The sequence below is a fragment of the Mustela erminea genome, chromosome 5 (genome assembly GCF_009829155.1).
Source record: "Mustela erminea isolate mMusErm1 chromosome 5, mMusErm1.Pri, whole genome shotgun sequence".
Taxonomy (NCBI): domain Eukaryota; kingdom Metazoa; phylum Chordata; class Mammalia; order Carnivora; family Mustelidae; genus Mustela; species Mustela erminea.
This window is the reverse complement of record NC_045618.1, coordinates 31,395,794-31,419,138: the sequence shown is the minus strand read 5'-3', so window position 1 is coordinate 31,419,138 and position 23,345 is coordinate 31,395,794. Positions and strand designations below refer to the sequence as shown.

The 23,345-nt window shown below is 57.6% G+C and overlaps 1 protein-coding gene across 1 annotated transcript; it reads right to left on the bottom strand.

Annotated features, from left to right (window-relative positions):
* Positions 1-20,083: 20,083 nt before the first annotated feature.
* LOC116590557 lies at positions 20,084-23,269 on the bottom strand. Its single transcript, XM_032342460.1, has 2 exons — positions 22,319-23,269; positions 20,084-22,278 (listed from the first exon to the last, which is right to left on the bottom strand). The coding sequence occupies exons 1-2, from the start codon at positions 23,057-23,059 to the stop codon at positions 22,090-22,092; spliced, it is 930 nt and encodes a 309-aa protein (XP_032198351.1). The 5' UTR covers positions 23,060-23,269; the 3' UTR covers positions 20,084-22,089.
* Positions 23,270-23,345: the final 76 nt, after the last annotated feature.

Genomic DNA, 23,345 nt, shown 5'->3' with positions numbered 1-23,345 from the left:
GGGAAGAGTAAGAGGATCCCAGAGAGGGGTGCGCAGTGTGCCTTGCTGAAGGGAGTGCTGCCCAAAGACCAGGAGAGGAGAAAGTGCTTGGCATGCCCCAGAAACCAGAGTGGGAGGCTAGTCCTGCTGCGGGGAAGGCTGGGCTCCTATGCAGGTTCTGCTGTTGACACCTCTGTTACTTGGAGCAAGTCCCCGCCCTTCTCCATGCATCTTCCTTCTGTCAGACCAGGCCCTTGAGCCATATGGTCTCCAGGCCTGTTGGCTGTCTAGAGTCCCCAGGAGTCTGTGCAGGGGCCTGGCGAGGTTGGAGGAGAAGGGCCGGCCTGACACCCTCTGCAGCCAAGTCTTTACCTCTCTTCCACCCACCCCCCACCCCCACCCCCCCGGTTCCCCCAGGTGATGCCCGAAACTCCCGCTTTGGCTGCAGAAAGTAGCTCTAATTACAGTCATTTAGAGAACAGTATGCTGCGTCTCCTAATTACCAAGCCGTGCAACCCCAATTACATGTCTAAGGAAGTGTCTCAGGAGCCCCCTTCCCGGGGCCAGCCCGCCAGCTGCAGCCCCAGACCAACCAGAAGTGGGGGGGCAGGCTGGCAGCTGCTGCCAGACCTCCCCCCCCAAAACTCCCTTCATGCCAGACTGCACAGGAAACGCTGGTTCAGAGGCCTGCCCTGGAATGGTCGTGGGGTGAAGGGAGGCAGAAGAAGCACCCCCAAAAGCAGGGCTTGAGATCCCAGGAGGGCCAGAGGCAGGAGGCCTCCATGTACACAGCGGGTGCGCCAGCCCGACCATCGCACAAGTCAGAGCCTGAGCCAGGGAAGGCGGCTGTTTAACGTTTAGGAAGCGAAGCCCCCGACTAGATGCAGATTCTCTGGCCTCAAGCCATCACCACCCACCACAGAGCCCCAGCGGAAACAGCCCTCCCCCCACGGAGGGGCCCTGCAACCCTGCCTCATGTGCCTGCTGTGAGAGGGGCTCAGGACCCCAGGAGGACCCCAGGAAGAAGACTGCCTTCTCTTTGAGAGCTCCATGTATGAGAAAGAGAAGTCTCCCTCTGTACAATTCCTTCCCACAGGGCCCAGTTCAACCCCCTGGGGCTGCTGTTTCCTCTGACCCAGGGGTCTCGACGGAGGCTGCCCACTGGTCCTCTCAGGCAGGTATCTGACAACTCAGCCAAAGCAGTTTCTGAGAGGACCCTGATTTGTGGTCCCCCAGGGCTTCTCCCTGAACACGTACCCCTGGGTGCCCACATCTGGTCCCCCGGCACCAGGCTGACAACTCCCAAGTGGCTCCCAGCTTGAGTCCCTGCCCATTGCCTCCTACCCCCTCCCACAGGCCGGCTGTCTCGGCTGCGGCTCCGTCCTCACAGCCTCAAACGCCATCGCTTCCTTTCCCCAAGTATTTCAACCCTCTTCTCTAGGACCCCTGGTCCTACCCCATTCAGGCCACCATCCTCAGTCACCTAGAACCCCGCGAGGCCCCTAGCTGGTCTCCCGTGGAGTCCCAGGAGGCAGTGGAGCCTGGACATCGGTCGGGTGCACGGCCCCGTGGGTTCCATCACCGGCTCCTCCACTCCTAGCTGGGCTCCAGGCATTGAGCAAGCTACTTAGCATCTTAGTACTGCTCTCTGTCTCCTCAGTGCCTGTGGACAGGATGGTTCCCAAGGAATTCAGAGTGGCCAGTAGGGGACGGGGACGAGGGGGGTTAAAATGAGGCAGGGGGGGCACAGGAGAAAACATCTGTGTTCAACTAAGGCCCATGAACTTGCTCCTGAGATGAGTGCAGGGCCTTCAGGATAAAATCTCCTACCGATTTTGTTTTTTTTGTTTTTTTGTTTTTTTTTTTTTTTAAAGATTTTATTTATTTATTTGACAGAGAGAAATTACAAGTACACTGAGAGGCAGGCAGAGAGAGAGAGAGAAGGAAGCAGGCTCCCTGCTGAGCAGAGAGCCCGATGCGGGACTCGATCCCAGGACCCTGAGATCATGACCTGAGCCGAAGGCAGCGGCTTAACCCACTGAGCCACCCAGGCGCCCATCTCCTACCGATTTTGTATCTGAGATGGTGCCCAAGGGATATCCTACCTGGTCTCCTGTGGAAGTACAGAGCCTGCCCCGCCCGTGTGTGTGTGGTGGGGGGGGTGGTCTGGCTGCAGCCCCCTCATTGGCTCTCCCTGCACAAGGGACCAGGATGGGACAAGCTGAATCCCAACCTAGGACGGTGGGCCTGTGGCCAGCAGCTGGGTTTGGGGGGGCAGCAGGGTGCGCTTGTGTGGACTTGGCTCTGGGGGCGGGGCCTAGGGAAGTGACTTCACATCCACCACCTGCGAAGCTCTTGCACAAACATATTATTAGCTTGTTAATTAATTCTCATAACAGCCCTGGGAGTTGGGTGTCATTATCCCATTTTACTGCAGGTTTACTGAGCAGTGGTCCCGTTCAGATAGTTAGTGACTGGGTAGGAGAGAGGCTGAGGGTTGCTCCTGAAGACAGTGAGGCCGGCAGGTGGGAGAGGAGTCACAGGCTGGTGGAGGGGGCCTGCCAGATGCCTAGAAGAGGGGTGGGGAAGGGCTGGGAGGTAAGCTGAGAGAAGGGCTCTCAAGGTGAAGTCTGGGGGAGACCTCCTTGAGCCCCCCCGATTATTGCACAGATGGGGAAACTGAGGCCCAGGCAGGAACAGAAACTTGCATAATAAGGTCACTCAGCCTGTCAGAGCCTGAGCTGGGACCTGTCCTTTAGGCTGGGGCTCCACCTATACCCAGGGTATCCGGAATTGGCCGAAGCAGCAGGGGTGCTGGTGGAGAGGGAGGCCTGACTGAGGCCCTGTCCCAGGGCACACCCAGTTCGGCCTTGGGGCCCCAGTGGCTCACATTGGGCTGACCAGCAGGCACTAATGGGCTTCCTGGCCTCTCTGGGTGGCCGGCAGAGGGTTGTGTTGTCCTAGAGTGAGAGCTCCCAGACTCCCAGTCGCCTCTCCAGGCCTATCCCATAGTCTCTGGACAGGTGCAGGGGAGGAGCAAAACAGAGTTCCTGGGAGCAGGAAGATCATACAGGGCTGAAAATTAGGATCTCTGTGCTGGGAGATCTCTGTCCTGACACCAGTTCCCTCTTGCCTAAGGGTCCAGTGTCCCCAGCAGAGCACTGGGGGGACATCAGCTCTTTTCCTCCTACTTACATGCCCACCAGCTTAGAAAAGTTTTTGGAAATGTACCCAGCTCCAACCAGCCTCTGTTCTCTGGAAAAGAGAATGCATCCCAGGCTGCAGCTCTGCTCAGAACTCTTACAGAAGAGATGGAAAAGAGGCTAGACCTAAGAAGGTCTCCACAGTGTCCCCAGTGGATTCCCGAATTGTTCTTTTGCCGAAATCCTACTCTGGGGGCAGGAAGGATGGTCAGACTACCATGGGGAGGGACGTCTCTGCCTCTGTCTCAGGCCCCCAGTAGGTGAGGGGAGAGAATTTTCTCCAGGACAGCTGAGGCAGGTGAGTGGGGGTGATGAAGCAGTCCAGGCCCCAGAAGAGATCCCAGTACAGAGCAATTGGCCCATTGTGAGAGGGCTCCCCTTGTCATCCCCAACAGCCTACAACCCTTCTGGTGAGGTGTCCTGTGACCAGTCTTCCAGAATCCGGTCACAGCAACTATCTGCTCTGACCGAGAGCTCACCGTATCTCCTGAGGCGTCCGCTCAGGGTCCCAGCAGTCCGGCTTCTAAGGGCAAAAATGCCAGGACAGAAGCCAATGCAAGATCAGAGATCCTGAGGATATTGAGACGCCCAGGTCAGAGAGAAGCCCCAGCCCTGCCTCCCACCACCGAGATTTCAAATGCCGCGGAGGCTAGAGCTCGTCATCCAGGTGTGCTGTGCCTTGCTGCGGTAAGTCAGATCCTCTCTGGTCCTCGGCACCCAGCCTGGCTGTGTCTTGTGGGTGACAGACCAGGTGGTCTCTTGGGGCCCCCTTCCAGCATTACAGTCCTTGAGTTCCCACTGCTGTTCCCACATACCCCCATCCAGGCACTGTCTGCGGGAAACCCTCCTGTAAAGGACAGGCTCGTGAGGACTGTAGGGTCCTACAGTCCTCACGAGCTGACTGGCTCCTCTGCCCAGAAAGCGGGCAGGAGGGGTAAGGGGGCGGTCCCCGCGGGCAAGCAACATGGACATGGGGACCTAGGGGGACAGTGTCCTTGCAGGTGGCAGGCTTGCACCACAGAGAGGGGCTGGTGACTCACAGGGACCCAGAGGGGCATTTCCTCCCCAGGCAAAACCAGACAGGGAGCGCCCAGACGGGGGAAGCGTGGGAGGGAGGGACACACATCCTGCAGCTTTGTTCTCCCAGGTGTGCGTTCAGGCCAGCATTTCCGGGAATCACGGTGACCCTCCTGCTGCCTCATGCTATCGTCAGACACTGTCTCCCGCCCTAGTGCTCTCGATTTTATGGCCAGTACACCCACTCCCATCCCACTGCCACCAACACTCTGATTCAACTTCTGTGTCACCTCCGGCCTGGAGCATGGTAAGAGCTGCTTCCCATCGCCAGTCTCCTCCCAGGGCTTTCATCCTGGGGTCCCCCTGCAGCCCCACCCCACCACCCAGCTCTTCCTCATACGTTGCCTGTTTCGGACCTACTCTTCAGGTTCCTCTCCTAGAAGCCTTCCCTGACTGTCCCGCCCCCACTCCCAGCACAATATACCCCTCTTTGGAGCCCTGGCAGGAGCTGAGTATATGCTACAAGGCTTAATCCTATGGTCCGTGACGAGTGCCTGCGTCCCCTATGAGGTCAGAATGTGGTTTAGCGTGGCCTCTGTTGCCCCACAGCACGTGGCACAGTGCTGCGCACTCAGTGAACACTCAAGGAATGGAGGGATGTCCCATGGTGCACCTGCAGCCCCTCACCTCCCGCCCCACCAGGCCCAGCTCCTCCCGGTAACCCTTGTCATCTGTGATCCCCGGAGCCTCCTACGTGTTGGGCTTTGTGGTGGGAAGTGGGCAGTCTGCCCCCCAGACCCCAAGATCAAGGCCAGACTCAAGACCCCTGTAAATTCCCCAGCAGGTGCAAGGGATAACCTCAGGGACACCCATTGCCATGACCTACTGACTCAGGAAGCCAGTCCTCCAGAACCCAGCCCCCCAACAGGAGGAGTCCCAACTAGAATCAGATGCCCAGAGAGGGTCAGGGTCCAGACCAAGGTCACACAGCAAGGCTACCACAGAGCTACACCAAGAATCCAGGGCGCCAGTTCCGGCTTAGGGTTCTCCCCGCACTATAATACATGTGACTATTTTTAGGAAGCTAATTAGCAAGTCAAATATGACTCCTGCTAATAATAATACCACCTTTATGCTTTTCAGTCTCTGCATCACCTCATTTGCTCCTGCAACAGCAGGATATGCCAGGCAGGGAAGTAGGAGGTGATCTCATTACAGAGGTGTGGTCAGGAAAGAGGAGGTGACTGCTGCTTCGGCCTGTCCCCCAGCCTCTCCTAGAGGCCACAATGCCCCAGAGGCTCCTGTCTCTGAGGCTTGGCTCAGAGCCTCGCAGGTGGCCTGCTGTCTCGCCCTGGTAGGTGCCCAACCCCATCCACCCAGCGGAAGTCAGCCATCGGTTGGCAGTCCCCTGCTCGCAGCCACGGGGCTTCAGGTGGCTTTGAGGGCTAGTCTCCACTGCATAGATCCTTTTTTTTTTCCCCCTGCAAACCTCAGGCCCATGTAAAGGATAGTTCCGGCTGAAGGGGCACGGGCTGCCTAGTTGTATAGCCTGGGCTGCACCCCCCTCCAACTTGTGACCCCTGCTAGAATGGAGGACATCTTCATCCCAAGAGGGGCTGGGGTCAGGTCCAGCCTCTCGTCCTACAGGCCCATCTCTTGCCCATTCCCCACCCCTACCCCCGCAGAAGCTCCTGGGACAGCTGGTGGCACCAGGCAGGGCTGGGTAGATGCAAACATGAGGTCAGATCCTCGATTGCTTCCTGTGACCTTCCCAGAGGAGGGAGGGTGTGTCCCACTAGGACACAGCTGGGCTGTTCTGTCAGAGAAACAGGACAGAACAGGGTGTGACAGAGCCCCTGTTTCTTGGATGGGCAGCTGAAGCCTAGGCCAGAGTGCTGTGCCCTCACCTCTAATAAGAGCCTGTGCTGACAGGGGCCCAGCTCCTGCTTGAGAGGGTGGTGGGATGAGACCCAGTTTCCAGGGGTCTCAGCTCACAGCATAAGAACCCCTTGTGGTAGGTCCCTCCCCCAGACACGGGTTCAGGAGCCCTGCAGTCAGGAGAGCTCCTTGGAAAGAGGGCACTGTAGGGGCTCATGGACAGCGAGACTGGGCACAGCAGGTGCAAAGGAGAAGAGAGGATGGGCTCCATGATCGCCTCTCAGATGAAGGCCCCTGGCCTGTGTCCCACCTCAGCTGGGTAGACTGGCCTGCTGGGGAAGGTTCTGGACTCCTGCCCCCCCACACACATTTGGCACGAATGGCCCCCAGGTATGGCAACTACCCCTTGGAGTCTCTTCACTGAGAAGTCAGGCTATGGCTACTGGTCCCTGCTGGGCCAGCGCAGGGGCAGGGGGAGAGAAGGGGACTGCTTCCCAGAGGGAGACAAAGGCCATCCTGATGAGATAGAAGTAGAGGCCTCCCAGGGTGGCCCACAGATGCCCTGGAGGCAACAGGGGCCTCTCCCCCCCTCCATCACCTGGTGGGATGAGGTGGGCACCCATTTACCCAGTCTCAGACCTGGTCCCTACCAACAGGGAGCCGCCATCCCAGGGGAGCTATGTTGGCTGCAGGACAGCGGCCCATCTGGCTGGGGACAACAGTGATGTTGACAGGGCAAGAACAGGGCTATCGGTGAACAAAGGGAGATGCAAAGGGGGCTGCACGTACAGGAATGGTTCCTGAGCTGGCAGCCGGCATCACTGGCTGCGTGTCTGAGGCACGCAGGGGAGGCACAAGTTCACCTCTCCCTGAGCATTCAGTCCCGCGTGTTCTTGATCACAGCCTTGGAAGTAGAGCTGGCATAGGCGCCTCATGGCCACAGCTCGGGGCGTACTACAGCCTTCCTGGGAAATCCCTGTTACCCCCTACCAAGGGCCCTCCTATCCCAATGAAAGATGTCTCTGAATTGCCTCTGAACCCTGATAGCGGGTATGTTCGCCACCCCCACTGCCCCTTACCCTCTCTGGGCATCCCACCACCCAATCTGGGGTGGGACAGGGAATGTGCATTAACAAGGGAGCCTAGAAGGGGCCGTCCTTGCTGAACCCAAAGGTAAGCAGCACCAGCTGGGCAGGGGGGTCGCCTAGACACCTAGAGCCTTGAGGCCCTCACCCCCACTGCGAGGGAGCGGGGCAGCAGGACAGGTGCGGGAGCCCTGCGCTTCGCTTTGGCCTGTCACACAGCATCAGAGAAGGAGCTGCCAGCACCGGGGAGGGTTAGGAGCCTCGGGGAAGCGGTGGCTTTTCAGCTGAGTGAGCGAGAAGCACTGGTGAAGTAGAGTTGGTGCCCCACTTTCTGGCACAAGCAAGGGAGGGGTGCCTACTACCTGCAGGGTCCAGGACCGAGTGCTCCGCAGAGCCAGAGGAGGCAGCCAAGGTCAGAGAGGTGGGGGACAGGTGGCAGCAGACACCCCTCCCCGATCCTGCATGAGGAAAGTGAGGCCTGCTAGGTAGGAAGAGAGGGGCTGGTGCTGGACAGGAGCCCTGATGTCCAGGAGAGGGTAGGACCAGCTCCCCAGACCCAGAGTTCAGCAAAGCACAGTGGCCCCATCACCCTGGTCCAGTGGCGCACAAGTGCTAGAAGGAAAGATGGGTGGGCTCCGTGCGCTCCGGTGTGCCAGGTCCCAGGGGTGCCTCAGCATAGCCTCAAACTTGGACCCAGGCAAGAAGGGCCTCTGCCCAGGACCCCATGCATGATCTAAAGAGAACCCACTCTGTCCCTCCTCTGGCTTCAGGCCCAGCCAAGGCCCATGTCCCTCCTCCCGATGCAGGACCCCCAAATTCCCCACCCCACAGTCTGCACAGGCCTTTCCCCTGGCCCTGCAGCTGGTGTGCACACCCCAGGCCTGAGGGGTGGTGGAGCGCAGCTCTTGCCTCTTCCGTGGATGACACATGGCTGGGGGGTGGGGATGGGCTCTCCCCGTGCTGCCGCATTCCAGCAATGGGACCCCAGGCGTCCAAGAATTCTAAATGCAATCTGGCCTTCCAGGTGGTTCTCAAGGAATGCTTATCCACTGTATCCTATAGGATACATGGGCCGGACTGTATCCTATGTATCAGTTGGTTAGCTTGATTTATAACCTATCTAGATGCATTATGGGGGTCTCCACCTGCACTTGTGCCCTGAGCCCCACAGCTGTTAGGGGTGGGCCTAGCAGGGTACCACATGCAGGGTCCCGCACCTTGTTCTTCCTCTGAGGCTCATGGCCTCCTTCCTCTGGGATACCCTGGAAGGGACATGAACCCCAAACTCCCAGGCTGGACCATCAGCTCCCTGATGCAGGAACCAAGTCCTAAAGCGCCCCTCCCTGCTTCATTCCTGAGCTGACTCAGACCCGCACCTAGCAGCTGGCCTTGGGGGTCGTCCGGGGGGGTTGGGGGCCTGGGGGAGAGGAAGTCGTACTTACTGGACACTTCCTGTGAGCTACATTGTGGAACCATCTACCCTAACCATCAGGAACCCTCTGGGGACATTGTCATTGTTTAAACCCCTTTGTTGTGTATGAGGAAATGAAGGTTCCAAGAGCGTACAGACCTTGCCCAAGGTCACACAGGTGCCACAGAGCCTCGCCTCTGAGCCCCGAGCCCGTGCTTTTTACACTTGAGCAGGCAAAGGAAAGTGGGGGACATCTGTGGCTGGGGCATTCGCAAGAGCCCAAGGATAAGCAGAGAGCAGGCCTCTATGGGTCACAGTGGGGGAACCAGATCTAGCCAGCCTGTGTGGACCCCAAACCCTGACCACCAGCCGCCTTAGGAGCTGGTCCCCCATCCCCAGCAGGGTGCCCTAGGGACTGAGGGGGTCCATGAAGCAGTCCGTGTACCAACCACCCTCTCGGGCCCCGAGTGCCTCTCCCCAGAGGCGGTGGGACTTTCTCACATGTCCTTGAGAGCGACAGGAACCCCAGGCATCCCGGAAGCCAGCACCGGAGATAAGACGGGAGATTCGAGTTTGACCCGGCCACAAGCAGTGTTCAGCCGGCCGTGTGCAGGGGACCGATAACACCAGGGCCGGGCCTATCGGCTCCTCCACGTCAGTGGCCTCCATGTCCCCGCACAGCGTGGCCTTGCGCAAGTCGCTAAGCCTCGCACAGTCTCAGCTTCTCCACTTGCCAAGAAGGAAAAACAACAATGTCCTCTCTGAGGGCTTTTCCTCTCAGGTGAATAATAATGCTGAGGCCTGGCACCTGCTCCCGCTCTGTGTGCACGCACGCGTATGTGTAGGGGGAGGGTCACACGACAAAGGTTAGTTCCTTTTCCCCGAAATTAAGAGGTAGTTCCAATTTTCAGAAAAGAAGAAGTAGACGGATTCCTGAGAACCTTCGACCGGAGGGGACGACCGCCCCCGGCAAGGCCCATTCAGTAGGTGAGGTCCCAGTGCGCCCAAGAAGGGTGAGGGTGGGCAGAACGGGCTGGAAAACCAGCATCTCTCCCCAGAATTCTCGCCTGCCTGGCCCTGCCTCCACACATCCGTCCCCTCCTGGCACGTCTGACCCCAGCCTTGCAGAGGGTGGTGAGCTCTGGGGGTCTCCTGGGCAGGGGCAGGAGGCAGACACAGGCCCAGGGAGCATCTGTGGCCCAGTCACGCTCAGCAGAGCTTCTGCCTGGCAGGCTGGGCTCCACGGTCGGGCTTCAGTCTGTCTGCTCCTGCTCCCCAGGAGCTCCCTGGCTCCGAGCCTTGGCTAAGGCAGCCCTCCTATCTGGCCCACACTTCTTCCACCTCTGTATCCGCTGGGTTGCCTCACCTGAGAGCCCTTCTCTAGAGGCCACCAAGGAGGCCTGCACCTGCATGTTCCAGAAATTTGTTCAAAAGACACCTCTGCTTTCCCCCGTTTCCCTTCTGGTCCTCTCACTGCAGCGGAAACAGCCAACATGTTACCTGGAAAGGTGTTCCTCTGGCCTCTGTCCCCCGCTTCACCCTGACCAGTTCCCCTTCCGTAACCGCCTTAGGATCCATTCCTCCCTTCTCAGGACGCAGCCGCAGGAGTGAAGCGGCAGGTGGTCTCTGCCTTATCTCTGAGAGGCTCTGGGAACCTGTGGCCCAACCTCCCACCCCATCGCCCGCCGCTGCCTCTTGGCTTCAGACCCTCTGCTTTCATCCTTCCCGTCCTCCAGGAACCCTCTGTCAGCTTCACCTCCAGCTCTGCTGGGAAGCCAAAGTGCTGTCCCCGCTCCACCTTCATGGCCACCCGCCTCTCACCTCCCCTTGACCTGAGCTCTGACTCCCGCCCCAGCCTTCACCCAGGGCCCTGACAGGCTCTCTGCTGTTCCCCTGCCTGCGTTGACTGGCCGCGTCAGTGTTGTCCCACGCTGCTGACCACTTCCACCCGAGCTCCAGACCAGTGATCCGTGTGCCTACTGGACACCGCCTCTGGCTGCCTCTTGGGATCTCCCTGAAACCTGTCCCTCCCCCACTTCTCTCTGTCTCACTGACCCAGGTGCTGAAACCAAGCACAACTTTCACGTTCTCCCACCAGATCTCATCCGGTCTCAAGGCATCACATACCTTCTGTGCTGTGGACACCACAGGCCCCAGATGCCCCTGCCATCCCCCGTCCAGAGCCCTCCCCCGTTGCCCTCACCATGATCTGTCATTTACGTATCATCGTATTTATTGTCTGACACCGCCAGCTAGAATGAAAGCTCCCCACGGGAGGAGATGTGTCTGTTTCGGGGATGGAGGCAAGCCCAGTTTCTGGAACGGTGCCTGGCACATGGTAGGCATGCAGTGGTTTTGCTTCATGAGTCAATGAATGATGGGACTTGGGCTGCTCCTCTTCCACAGTGGCCACACCCCACTTGCCACCAAATCTTGTTTCTAGGAGTCCTCATCCCCAAAGCCACTCCCTTCCCCCAGGCCCTGTAGCTCCAGTGTCTGGGTTGTCTGACTCTCCCTGGCCTCCAGGCCACCACGCTGAGAGGCAGCACTGAGCACAGACTCAGGAGCCAGGGGGTGACTTGGAGCTGGTTCCCTAACCTCTTTGTGCTCTAGTCCCCCATTCGTGAAAAAGAGTTGGTGATAGCAGCACCTCCCTTGTGGGATTTAGAGTGTGAAGGAGTTTACCTGAGACAATGTGGGTAAAGCATATCGTAAATGGGGGTTATTACTTTTTGCGATTACCAAATCCCATTACCAGACAAAGCAGAGCAGAATCTACCGAAGACTGTCCCTGAGCTCGTGGTGGTTTTCGGTTTCTTTTCTGAAAGACAGGGACCCTCCCAAGCCAGCCCCCATCTGAATTGCGTGGCGTTGTCCCTTCATTCCGATCCCCCTAAATTTCCCAGGTCTCCCAAGGGGTCATGCTGCATCCCGCCCCTACTCGGCCATGCACCGCTTTCTCTGACTCGTACTTGCTTTTTCACTGGGCAGAAATCCTGGAGCTTTTTTGCACCTTCGCATGCAGAGGGCTTCCACATTCTCTTTACAGCTTCACAGTGGTCTGTCCCGGGCCCCGCGATCCCGTCCCACACCGATGCTCACACAGGGTGTCCCCAGTCCCTGGCCACAATAGTCCAGCTGTGGATGCTTTCGTGCATGTGTCACGGGCGCGTAGGTGTCTCTGTGGGACAGAACCCCAGGGGTGGGCTTGCGGGGCCGAAGGTAACGAGTGAGGTACATGCTGCTGTCCTACCCCCTTGCTGCCCCAGCACGTGCCCCAGCAGAGCCCAAAGCTGGATGCAGAGCACGGGGACTCCGGTCTCCCGCCCTGCCCACCATACCAACCTGCCTCCCTCAGAAAGTGGGGCCTGAGCCTGCAGCGGGACCAAAGGCCAGCTCTGCTTCCTGCCTCTGGTTGTCAGCCTCTTTGACCCTGTACGGAGGGATCCTGGGGACCTAGCCAAGAGCATGATAGAGGCTGGCCCTCAGACTCTTGAAGAACACTTTGAGCCTTCACACGGGCCTAGGGCCTGGGATACAGACTCCTGCCCAGGGTCTCCCCACCTGAGTCTCCTCTCTGGCTGCTGCCTCTGACCTACCCGTCAGCACACACAGGCCCCTCAGAGATGGAGCAGAGGTGGGAGCGGGAGAGCAGGGGACAGGATCCCCGCCCAGCTGGGCCCAGGCAGTGGGACAGATCCATGAAAGAGGGACTGGCAGAGCTCTGAGACCCTGAGGCCCCAAAGAGCCAGCCAGGGCCATGTATGGCTCCTGTGGGCAGCCTCCTGCCAGCCGTCACAGAGGCAGAGCCCCATCAACCGCTGTCTGCCATGGTGCGGGGGCTTCCCGGGCCAGCTCCACTCAGGAGGCCTCCTGGCACAGATGTGAGGGGCTGGGAGGGTCCCAGCTCTTCACACCTTGGCCGAGGCCTCAGGGTCCTGTTGGAGGCCCCCTGCTCACCCTCTGCCCTGTCCCCACACAGCCACTCCACCCCATCGATCGTATAGAAACACTTGAGCTCCCCACACAGGTCATTCTGCTTCCCACTTCTGTGCCTCTGACTGTGCAGTTGTCCCTGGCCCCATCTCAGCCGAGCTAACACCTACTTTTCCACAAAGACAGAATCCAAGAATCACTTTGGCTTTAATGCCCCCCTCCCTGGGTTCACTGCTGTTGGAACTCTGGCCCCACTGGATGGCTCATCCCAAGGGCACCGATGATGTCCCAATGTCTGTCCTCACGGCACCACCAGCCTGGGCAGCTAGGCTCTCCAGGGGGGTTTTTGCCATGCCAAGCCCTTGGCCTTGCCAAAATCCCCCACCTGACGATGCCGTCACACCAGGGCAGCCCCAAGGAAAAGCCGGGTCTTAAGGCCCTTTGCTAAAGATCCAAAAATTGCCCCGGAAGCCGCACAGGAGCTCCGTGATGGGGAAGTGGGGCCTTCCGGAGGCCAGGGTAGCAGGAGGCCTTTCAAGGACATCATCTTCTGGACTTTCCCATGCCCCCATGACTTGAGTTTCTCCACAGCGTCGGGGCTGCCAGGGAGCAAGATCAAAAGATAACATCAGCCCCGAGTGAGCCGAGCCTGGGCAGGAAGAAATGAGGGGATGTAGGGGGAGGGGGACAAGCGGGCAGGGTGGGCTTGAGAGCCACAGGGCTCCCAGCACCCAGGTCAGGCTGGTGCCACCTGTCTAGACCCCGTTGACAACACCACCACTGCCTTTACCAGAGCCGAGGATGCTGGCGGGAGGACTAGAACTTCTCTGGCTTCCGGGAGGCCAGGGCTGCCTCCATCCTGTCGCCACACCCCTCTACACCTGATCCAACCAGGAACTTTCCCAGGGGCCCCATGAGTCACTGAGAGCATGAGGGAGAGGGTGAGCTCATTTCAACTTAGTCCTAGAAAGTATGAGTTCATTGAGCAGGTATTCCCCAGACCTCGCTTTTGAGACCAGCACTGCAGCTCTAGGCTGTGAGATACGAATGCAGACGAGGCCACCCACTCTGTCTTAGCATGGACCCAGGCAGGCTCCAGCCTCCTCCCTCAGACTGCAGGACCTGGGAGCGTGGAGGGGGCGGGACAGGAAGGCAGGCTGAGGGAGGTGGCTCTGACTCCCGTGGTGGGCCCATTCCCCTACCCCAAACCTGGGGTCCCAGGGGGCAAGTTAGGCAGAACTGAAACTGGGCAGGGGAGAAACTGTTCGGAACAAGGGACCTCTAGTGCTCACGGTTCACTTACACATACCATGCCCAGCCTGGGAAAGTCTTCGAAGCTTGGCTTCCTCCTGCCACCCCCTTCCCTACCCCCCAGCCCCGTGTTCCCCAGGCCTCACCCCCTCCAAACTGGAAGGACCACAGGCTGGGAGAGGGGTTCATTGCTCTGGTTTCCCTCCTCCACTGCCTTCAAGGGTAACCTTTGGCAGCTCATTCCCCACTCTGAGCCTCAGTCTCCTCATCTGGCCTGGGCTGCTGGCCCAGGATCTGGAGGTGAGGACTCAGCACAGAAGGAACAGGCCATATGGATGGATGTGAGTCAAGGAAGGGACTTCTTGGCCAGCAACACTGAGGCGCTTGGCACCTTGACCGTCACCCTACCTAGGGACTCAAGTGCTGGGATAGGGCAAAGGCGGGGCGCAGACCATGGCAGAAATGGTGCCACCTCTGGAGCCTTCCCGCTTGTCCCTCACACGCATGGAGGGCCCCGTGACTCTTCCTTCACTTCCCCTCACCACGAGTGCCACCACTTTTGGTCTGTGGCCCCTCGGCTCTGCCAGAGCAGCCAGAGCCTCTGTTTCCCCTCTCCCCCCGCCCCACTGCCGGTGCAGTCCTCACACCAAGTAGGTGCTCAATAAAACAGGTGTTGAAAGAAGAAAGGCCCAAAAAAGAACAAGTGTTGGTGAGGGGGTAGAGAAAACAGCCCCCGTTGCAGGAGGCCAGGTGAGAACATAGAGTGGTATAACCCTGTGGAGAGCCGTTTGGCAGCTCCCCCGAAACAAACCACCACGTGATCTGCAACTCGACCCCCAGGTCGACAGATAACCCCAGAGAATGGAAAACCTCTGCCCGCAGGAAAGTTTGCACACCAGCATCCGCACAACTCTACCCGCAAGAGAGTGGGAACACCCTGGGTGTCGGTGAACCGATGATGGGTAAAGAAATGTGGCGGGGGGGGGGCGCCTGGGTGGCTCAGTGGGTTAGAGCCTCTCCCTTCGGCTCAGGTCATGATCCCAGGGTCCTGGGATTGAGCCCCACGTCGGGCTCTCTGCTCCGCAGGGAACCTGCTTTCTCCCCACTCTCTGCCTGCCTCTCTGCCTACTTGTGATTTCTCTCTCTCTGTCAAATAAATAAAATCTTTAAAAGAAAAAAAAGAAAAAGAAAAAAGAAATGTGGCAGGGGCACCGTGGGCTATTACTCGGCAACAAGAGTGGGAGGAGGGTGCGAGTGACAGATACATGCTGCGACGTGGGGGAAGTTTGAAAACAATTACGGTAAGAGAAAGAAACCCGGGCTCAGAGGCCACATCGTATATGACTCCATTGATGTGAAATGTCCAGGATGGGCAAATCCCTGGAGAGAAAAGTAACTTCGTGGGGGGAGGGGAAGGGGGAGTGACTGCAAAGGCACAGAGTTTCTTTGGGGAGATAGAATGTTCTGGAATTAGATGGTGGTGATGGTCATGTAACATTGTGAATACACTGGAAAGCACAGGATTGTATACTTAAAATGTGATTTTTTAAAAATCTCAGTTAAATATAAAATAAAATAAAGGCAAATTATCTCCCTAGGGATGAGTTGGAAGGCCAACTTGTCTGGCTGGCTGGTTTGTATCTGAAAACATCACCCCATGGGAGACTCTCTTTGCCCTTGGAGGGCCCCACTTGCTCACCGTACCCCTGCTCCCACGTCTAGCCTGGGAGGGGTAGGTGGGCAGGGCCCAGGGAGAGCCAGTGGGCCTTGTGGTGGCATGGAGCCCTTTCCTTGTGTCTCTGGCTTTAGGACAATCACCCCCATGGTGAGGGGATTTGAGGCATGGCTACAGTCTCCTCTCTGACACCGGCCCTGTCTCCTCCTTCAGGCAGCAGCCGTCTGCCTCACACGGTAGGCGAGGGTGACTGAGCCTGAGGACCGGGCCAACCCCCACACAAACGCCTCTCCTCTGGCCTGCGTTCCAGCCGTATATGGACCTGCAGTTGGAAGTTCTTCCTTCGGTCTGGCTGTGGTATCTGGCTCGAAGTCAGCAGTGGGCAGAGGTTTCCAGTGAGTCAGTCTGACTCAAGGTTACTCAGTTCAGGTCCCCATGGGGTCCTCACCCCACAATGTTCACTTCACCGTGATGGAGCAGGATGTGGGCTCCCTTCAGCCCCCTTAGCAGCTGCTTCCTGAGGGGGTGCTAGTGGGAACCATCGAAAGGGGAAGGCCGACCCACCCACCTGCAGCAGCCCCCCAGCCCCACCCTTGGAGGATTCGCTGGCGGGTGGCCCTCCCCTCTCTGAGCCTCTTAGAACAGGTGGTCCCATCATCTTCCTCTGATGGCCAAGCCTTGGGTCCAAGCGGATGGCATGCGAGAGGTCCTGGCCCACTGGGGCTGCTTCTGCCCCAGGCGTGACCTTTATCATGTCACCAGAGGGACCCCCGTGTCTGCGTCTCTGCTGTGTACATCCTGTGTCAACCACAAGCCCAGCAAAGCAGAGGGGTTTAATAAGCAGCTACAGAATGTATAAGCGAGGTCAGATCAACTGGAAAGCATTTCTTTGGATCCCCAGAGGTGGAGCCCAACCTCTGACATGCAAAGCAACTGAAACCCATTTCTTCCTTTTTTTTTTTTTTAAGAACCATCTTTTTTTAAATTTTTTAAAAAGCTTTTATTTATTTATATGACAGAGAAAGCATGACAGTGAGAGAGAGAGAGGGAACACAAGCAGAGGGAGTGGGAGAGGGAGAAGCAGGCTTCCCACTGAGCAGGGAGCCCGACGCAGGGTTCGATCCCAGGACCCTGGGATCATGACCTGACCTGAGCCGAAGGGAGACAATTAACAGCTGAGCCACCCGGGTGCCCCTGAAACCCATTCCTTGAGCACAAAACCCAAGGGCATGGTTTTCTGTGCAGTGTTTATAAATTACTTACCCTCTCTGTCCTTCAGTACCTTCAGCAATAAAATGGAAATGATAACAGTATCAACCTCATAAGGCTGCTGAGAAAATGAGGATAATTTCGTAAAACTTCTAGAATCGTCTCAGGCCTATGCATCAGAGATGATCTAGGGCCCCCACTATAACTGCCCGGAACACTGTCCTCGTGGCCTTCCCTGTTGAAGCCGAGCCAGGGCGCTGACTGACCAGTGCCTCTCTCCGGCAAAGAGGGAGGGTAGAGGTAAGTCACACCTCTCAGAAGGACCTCTGGGCTGCTCCACCTGGTCAGTCCCAGGCCTTGGAGGTGCTTTTGCTCCTGCCCCAGCAGGAACAGGGGCCTCCCTTCCCAAGGGTCCAGCCTGGGCTCCACCTGCCCCTTGCAGTTCTCCTCCACACACAGCCTGTGCTTAATAGGTGCTCAGGAAGTGGGCTGCTCCCCAGAGAGACAGGCCCTGGGGACCACCGGGGCCCAGACTCCAGCATAGAGCAGGGCCTCCTTGACTCCAGGGACTTCCGGCCTCCCCAATGTCCTCTCCCCTCCCCCCATGGGATCACTTTGACCCTGGGAGACCAGGGAGGCTAGGCATTCCAGGAAAGGCCTGACCCGCCCAGGAAACCCACGTACCTGGTAGGGCCTCTTCTGACCCATTGTCCTGAAAGGACGGAAACCGAGGCCTGGGATACCATGAACCTCCCTCAGGGACGCTCTCCATGGGTGGGGTACATGTTCAGGCTTCCTCCCTGCACTCTCCTGACCCTGGGCCTTCCTACACTCCAGTGTTCCTCTGTTCCCAGCTCCCAGGTGGGCCAGAGGGCATCTCAGCAGAACCCCCGGGGAAGGGACATAAATGGGGCTGGGGCTAGGGTCCCTCTGGGCCAGTGTATCATTAACTCCAATGGCATCTTTGTGCCCTCTCTGCCCTGCTCTCCTCCAGGGCAGTCTCTCTGTCTCTCCGCAAGTGACATTGGCCCAGTGATCCCCACCTCTGACATTCCCCAGAGCTGGAGACAGATGTCCTAAAACTGACACCTCATGGTGGCTGATGTGCACTGAGGAGGGCCCCCATCTGTGAGGAATTGAACATAGCCGTGGGAGTAAGGAAACCTCAAGAGTCTCAAAACATCCCCAACACCTTTACCTTGGCCAAGAAGCGTCTAGATCACACCCACCGCTGCTTCCTTGCGGGCAGGTGCCATGCAAAGGTGAGAAGAGGCAAAAGTCTTTGGTTCTGGGCGAGGCTGTCACGGGCTATGCAGCTCTGGGCAAGAAGCGCTCGTCACAGCCTCATCCTCCCATCTACGAGGGGACAGTAATGCCTGCCCTGGCAGTCTGTCTCTGAGGGCCTTGACCAGCCTGTCAGGAGAGGCTGGGGCAAGAAGGGGCTTTGGTAATAGGATTCCCGGAACTGGCTATGGGAAGATCCACCCTGTGAACTCAGCATTTCCCCGATAGTCACCTTCCAGAAGAGCAAAAAGTGACTTCCGCTGCCTCTACTTCCTGTAGCTGGGAGTGGGGAAACCGTTGTGGGCCAACAGCGTCATCTGCTCACTCACTCTTGCCACCAGGAAGACGATCCCCGCCCCCCCCCCCCAGACTCAGAGCAGGTGTGTCCCCAGCAGCAATCATCCCACCACACAACGGACTGAGGGGCTGAGGCCTGGCAGGGCATCAAGGCACAGAGGTTTGGATTTTTTGGTTTTGGTCCCGGCTCCCGCAGGCACCCCCGATTGCCTTGGGGACCACCTCTCTCTGGGCCTCAGTAGGGAGTCCAGTCTCCTCGCCTGCTGCTTTATCAGCCAGCAGGACCCCCAGAAGCTCAGAGCTGGAAGGCACGCGGCTTCCCACAATCATAGATATGCATGGCCCAAATGCGGAGATGGCCCTGGCACTGGGAGCTCCCCCTGGGTTCTACACACAGTGGAGCCAGAAGCTACCCATGGGCTGCCAGATCTGAGAGGGGCAACCCTCTCAGGAGGGCTGGAGCAGGACAGGGACAGCTGGAGGACCCATGCAGGGGGGAGGGGAGCCAGCAGACTTCCAGTGCCCAGGCCCCACCACTCCAACCTGTTCAACCAGTCCTTCCATACAGCTTACCCTTTCCCCCACAGTGTAGCCTCTCACACTTCTTGGTTTTGCACCTGCTGGTTCCACTGTCTGGAACACGCTCATCTTGTCTCTGTGTCCGGCCAAAATGCGTCCCCTCAAGAACGGGCAAGTGGGCAGGACAAAGGGTTTGGAGGTCCAGGGGGGTCGGGGCCCAGTCCGCATGGGAGGGCAGAGCCATAGGCAGAGCCTAAGCAGGCCCAATGGTGGGAGCACTGAGCTCAGGGTCCCCAGGGGCCAGGATGGGAACGAGGCCGAGGATCCGGGTGGGGGGGTCAGTAGCTGGGGCAGCCTGCAGACAATCTGGGCTGTGGAGGAGCTGGCGGGCGCAGGGCCCGGCTCGGCGTGGGCGGCTGTGGGGGTGGCTGGAACGGCAGCCTATTTTTAGGCTCCTGCTGGATAGAGACACAAGGATGCTCCAGGCTATAGGCCTTGTTCACTGGGGAAAGACGAAAGTGGCCCCAGTTGCCCCTGGAGTTCCAGAGCTTCCTATTTTGTCTCTAGAGACCAAGGGCTGGGGCCAGGAAGTAGACTGGAAGCATCCCCTGCACCCCAGGGAGGCAAATTACCTCTAAGAGGTGATTTCCATATCATTTGCTTGTTGCCCTGCTTCTTTATCAGAAGGAACCAAAAGTTCCCTTTCAGAGGACAGTCAGTGGTGGGGAAGAGCTATCACCCAAGTCCACCTCTGGCTGCCACTTCTGGTTTTGAGAGAGTCCAGAGAAGGTGATCCTTGCTGTAAAATTGGAAAGCACCAATGGGGATTTTAGCACCCGGAGCTGTTGCGTAAGCTCACGGTGGCAAAGGCGTGCCATTGGATTAATTGGCAGTGATTCCCTGAAGAGCAGGGTTGACAAGGATTTATTCGTTCATTCATTCTACAATTATTGAGCACCTACTATGTGCCAGACAGTCATCTAGGTGGGGATTTAGCTGTGAAAAAAACAAAAAAAGAGAGAGGGGTGCCTGGGTGGCTCAGTCGGTTAAACATCTGACTCTGATCTCAGAGTCACTGGGTCAAGACCCGAGTAGGGCTCTGCGCTCAGCATGGAGTCGGCTTAACATTCTCCCTCTCCCTCTGCCCCTCCCCCACTGGTGCTCGCTCAAATAAATAAAATAAAATAAATCTTAAAAAAAAAAAAAAAGATAACGTTCCTTGTCCTCACAGAGCAGATACTCTACAGCAGTGCTGTCCAATAGAAATATCTGAGCCATGCAGATACGTTTCAATTTTCTTGTAGTCACATTAAGTAGAAATTAAGAGAAACAGCTGAGATTAACTTTTACAATATATTTTATTTGAACCAATATAGCCAAAATGTTTTCACTTCCAAGTGTCATCAGTGTCACAATGCATTAATAACTTTTTTCCCCCTCTTACATCTTCAAAACCCATTATGTCTTTTAGACTTACAACACCTCTCAGTTCAGGTGAGCATCCCGAGGGCTCAGGAGCTCTTAAAGAATGTCATTCCGAGGTCACTGAGCTCAGGAGAAAGAAATGCCGCCATTGATTAGTAATGTCTGCTGTGAGCATGAGTCAGTGCGCATGAGCTGGATAAAGTTGCAGGCTGTGCTAGCCCACATGTTCAAGGTTATAGGTCGAACCCAGAGCCTGTGTTCTGCTCCACCTAAGCCCTCTGAGCCCATTCTCGGGGCCCCACCTAACTAAACTGCCCGTGTGGGAGGCCAGGCCTTCAGGGACCTTATTCAGGTGCTGGGCCTGCAGTCCTGGCCTGGGCGCTGTCCTACAGAAGGGCACCAACCCGCCAGCAGGACAAGTGCTTCCCGGGTGTGGTTCTGTGCTCTTTCCTCTTGCGTGGGCTGGCCTATGGCCACTGTCAACCCTGGGAATGTGGTTTTGTTTTTGTTTTCTTCCCAAGGACTCTTCCTCCCAGAGTTAACCAATATCAACATTAAAGCGTTTCCGGAGCCTGAGTTAGCCACAGCAGCCCCACTCCACCGGCCCACACCCACAGACCTCCTGGCTGGAACCCCAGCCGGGAGGGCCCCGTCCGGACAATGAAGGACTAAAACTGGGCTGCGGAGGCTGCTGGAAATGGCTGGGAATGGGAGAGGGGGTGGGAACTGGAACCCCAACAAGCCCCACTGATCCTCACCATCATTAGAGACATCATCACCCTTTCCCTGTTCAGAATCCTTCAATGGCTCCCTAGTACCTTCAGCGTGGAGCTCTAGGGCCTTAGCTCCCAGGAACTGACACTGAGAGAGTCATTCAACTGCACTTCCAGATACTCTCTCCTCTTATCCACAGATTCATCAAGAATGTGTTGCAGGCACTGTTTCAGGCACTGGAGACGCAGCTGTCACCCAAACTCACAGAGGTCTCTCTGCCTTCCTGGAGCTCACACTACTCCAGCCGAGCCCAGGACATTCTGGGCCCTTATACAGTCCCAGACCTTCGTGAATGCTGTTCCCCCTTCCATTCTTCAGTGACTCTCCACCCTAGGGACTTCTACTTGTCCCCTAAGGCCCACTCAAACCACCTCCCAACCACGACCATGGGTTAGCTACCTCCTTCCTCGGATCATCGCCATCCAGCCCCACCTCGGCCTCCCCTACCAGGTGTTGAGGGTCTCAGGGGCAGGGGCTGTGCCTTCCTTATCCAGGACCCCAGGGCCCAACTCATCCTAAGGCTTCATCTGCCCCCTCCCCATCTCGCAGCTCAGGACCAAGCAGGCTGAGGCATCAGGGGCTCTGGTGGAAGGAATGGTTCAGGACCCCTCTGGAGAATTCTAAGTCGTTCTGAAATCTCTGCCTGGAATCACCTTACCCCTGGCATTCGAAGGGAGAGGCTCACAGGAGCAATGGTGGGTAGAGGACTGAAGGAGGTGAGGATAGAGAAAACACGGGTGTGTGGGGCTGTAAATGGTGGGTCAGGGACATCAGGCAGCAGAGAGACCAGAAGGCAGCGGCCTTCCTACAAGGGACATAGGCCAGCAGGGTAAACTTCAGTGGCCCTTTTGAGTTATAAGGAGTCTCTCATTCCCTCTAGCTTCCCCAGCGGAGCTGAGCTTAGGTCTTTAACAGTCTTTAGTCTTTGGTCTTTAACAGAAGGACAAGCCTGGCTCCTGCCCCCCAGCCTGGCCCCAAGAGGCTGATGTTGGTGCCCCGATATCATGGGGATCTCCATGCCTCTGGGCCCAGGCTAACAGCCCTATTGGTCCATAACCATCCACGGCTTGCGGTGCTTCTTGCTTGTGGAGGGAAAACAGGTCAGGAGCCTTGAGCCTGGCCTGCCCTCTCTCCACCAGCTCATTTTCATGGATTTACAGGGGCTCGTTTCATGCCTCCATGCACACGGCTTCCTCCTGTCCAGCCCTGGCGGGTTCCTCTATAAAAACAAAAGAGTATGTTCTGTCCCTCCAGTCTTCTCCCAGAGGCCCATCCAGGTACTGAGAGCATCCTGTCTGGAAAGAGGGAGCCCGCTGAAGTCCAGAGAGAGCAGGGACCAGGTTGGGGGTCACCCAGCAATCCAGGCAGGGGTGGGGCTTGAGCCCACACTTTCTGCACTGCCTGCTCCTAAAACCCACTCCTTCCTGCCTTCCCCCCATTGTGGGGCAGGTGGGCTTCCTGAGGGGTGAGCTCTGCTGCTAGTGCTGCTTGGCTGTGAGCTGGGAAAACCGACAAGGCCAAGACATAGACTCTGAGGTCCTCCAAGACAAAGGAAGTTGGACTTAGAACCCAGAACTGCGTGCAAGAGGGGTCCCACGGAAGCCCTGGCCCAGCCCCTTCTTACATATGAGGAGAATGAGTCTCGGGGAAGGCGAGATCTCCCCAGATCACAAGGGTAACAGCAGACCCACGTCTCTGCCCCCAGCATGGAGCTCTTCCGGGTCCCCCGCACACTCCCAGACTCCTGGCCCCAAACACCTGCTGTTGCCTTAGTCATCCTGGGGAGGCTGGGTGTGGGGAGGAAAGAGACAGGCAGAATCTTCAGTCGGGGGAGATGGCCCGGGAAAGCACAGGGCAGACTGACAGGGAGGGGGTGCCATGGGTGGTGGGTGATTCTAGTCGTGTGAGTGTCTGCCAGAGCCACCCCAAAGCAGGGTTCAGACTCAGAGAGGGGACCCGTCCCAAATCTACCACGTCCCCCTTTCCAGCAGTTATTGCTCAGGACAATCTTCCACAGACCCCAAAAGGCCTGTGTCCCTACCTCCAGGGACAGGCGAGAAAGGAACGAAGGGGCAACAAGGTCCTGGGAGGCCTCCAGGTTTCCCTCTCTCTGCATCCCTCCCTCTGGGTGCCCCCATTTCTGGTCCTGCCCTTGTCTGGCCCATTGTCTCTCTGAAGAGCCGCCTAACTCCCTTCAGCAGCTTGGCAGGCAGGACGCTGCTCGGGAGATGTGGGTTCGGATCCCGTTTGTGCCTCTCATTAGCTCATTAGCTAGGAGAACTGCTGAGCACTTCCTGGGCTCCAAGGACAGAGACAGTAAGTGTGTGTGATGCTCACACAGGCAGGACATACTGGGTCCTAAACAGAAGCTCCACCCCCCACACCCTGTCTCCCCGACAAGG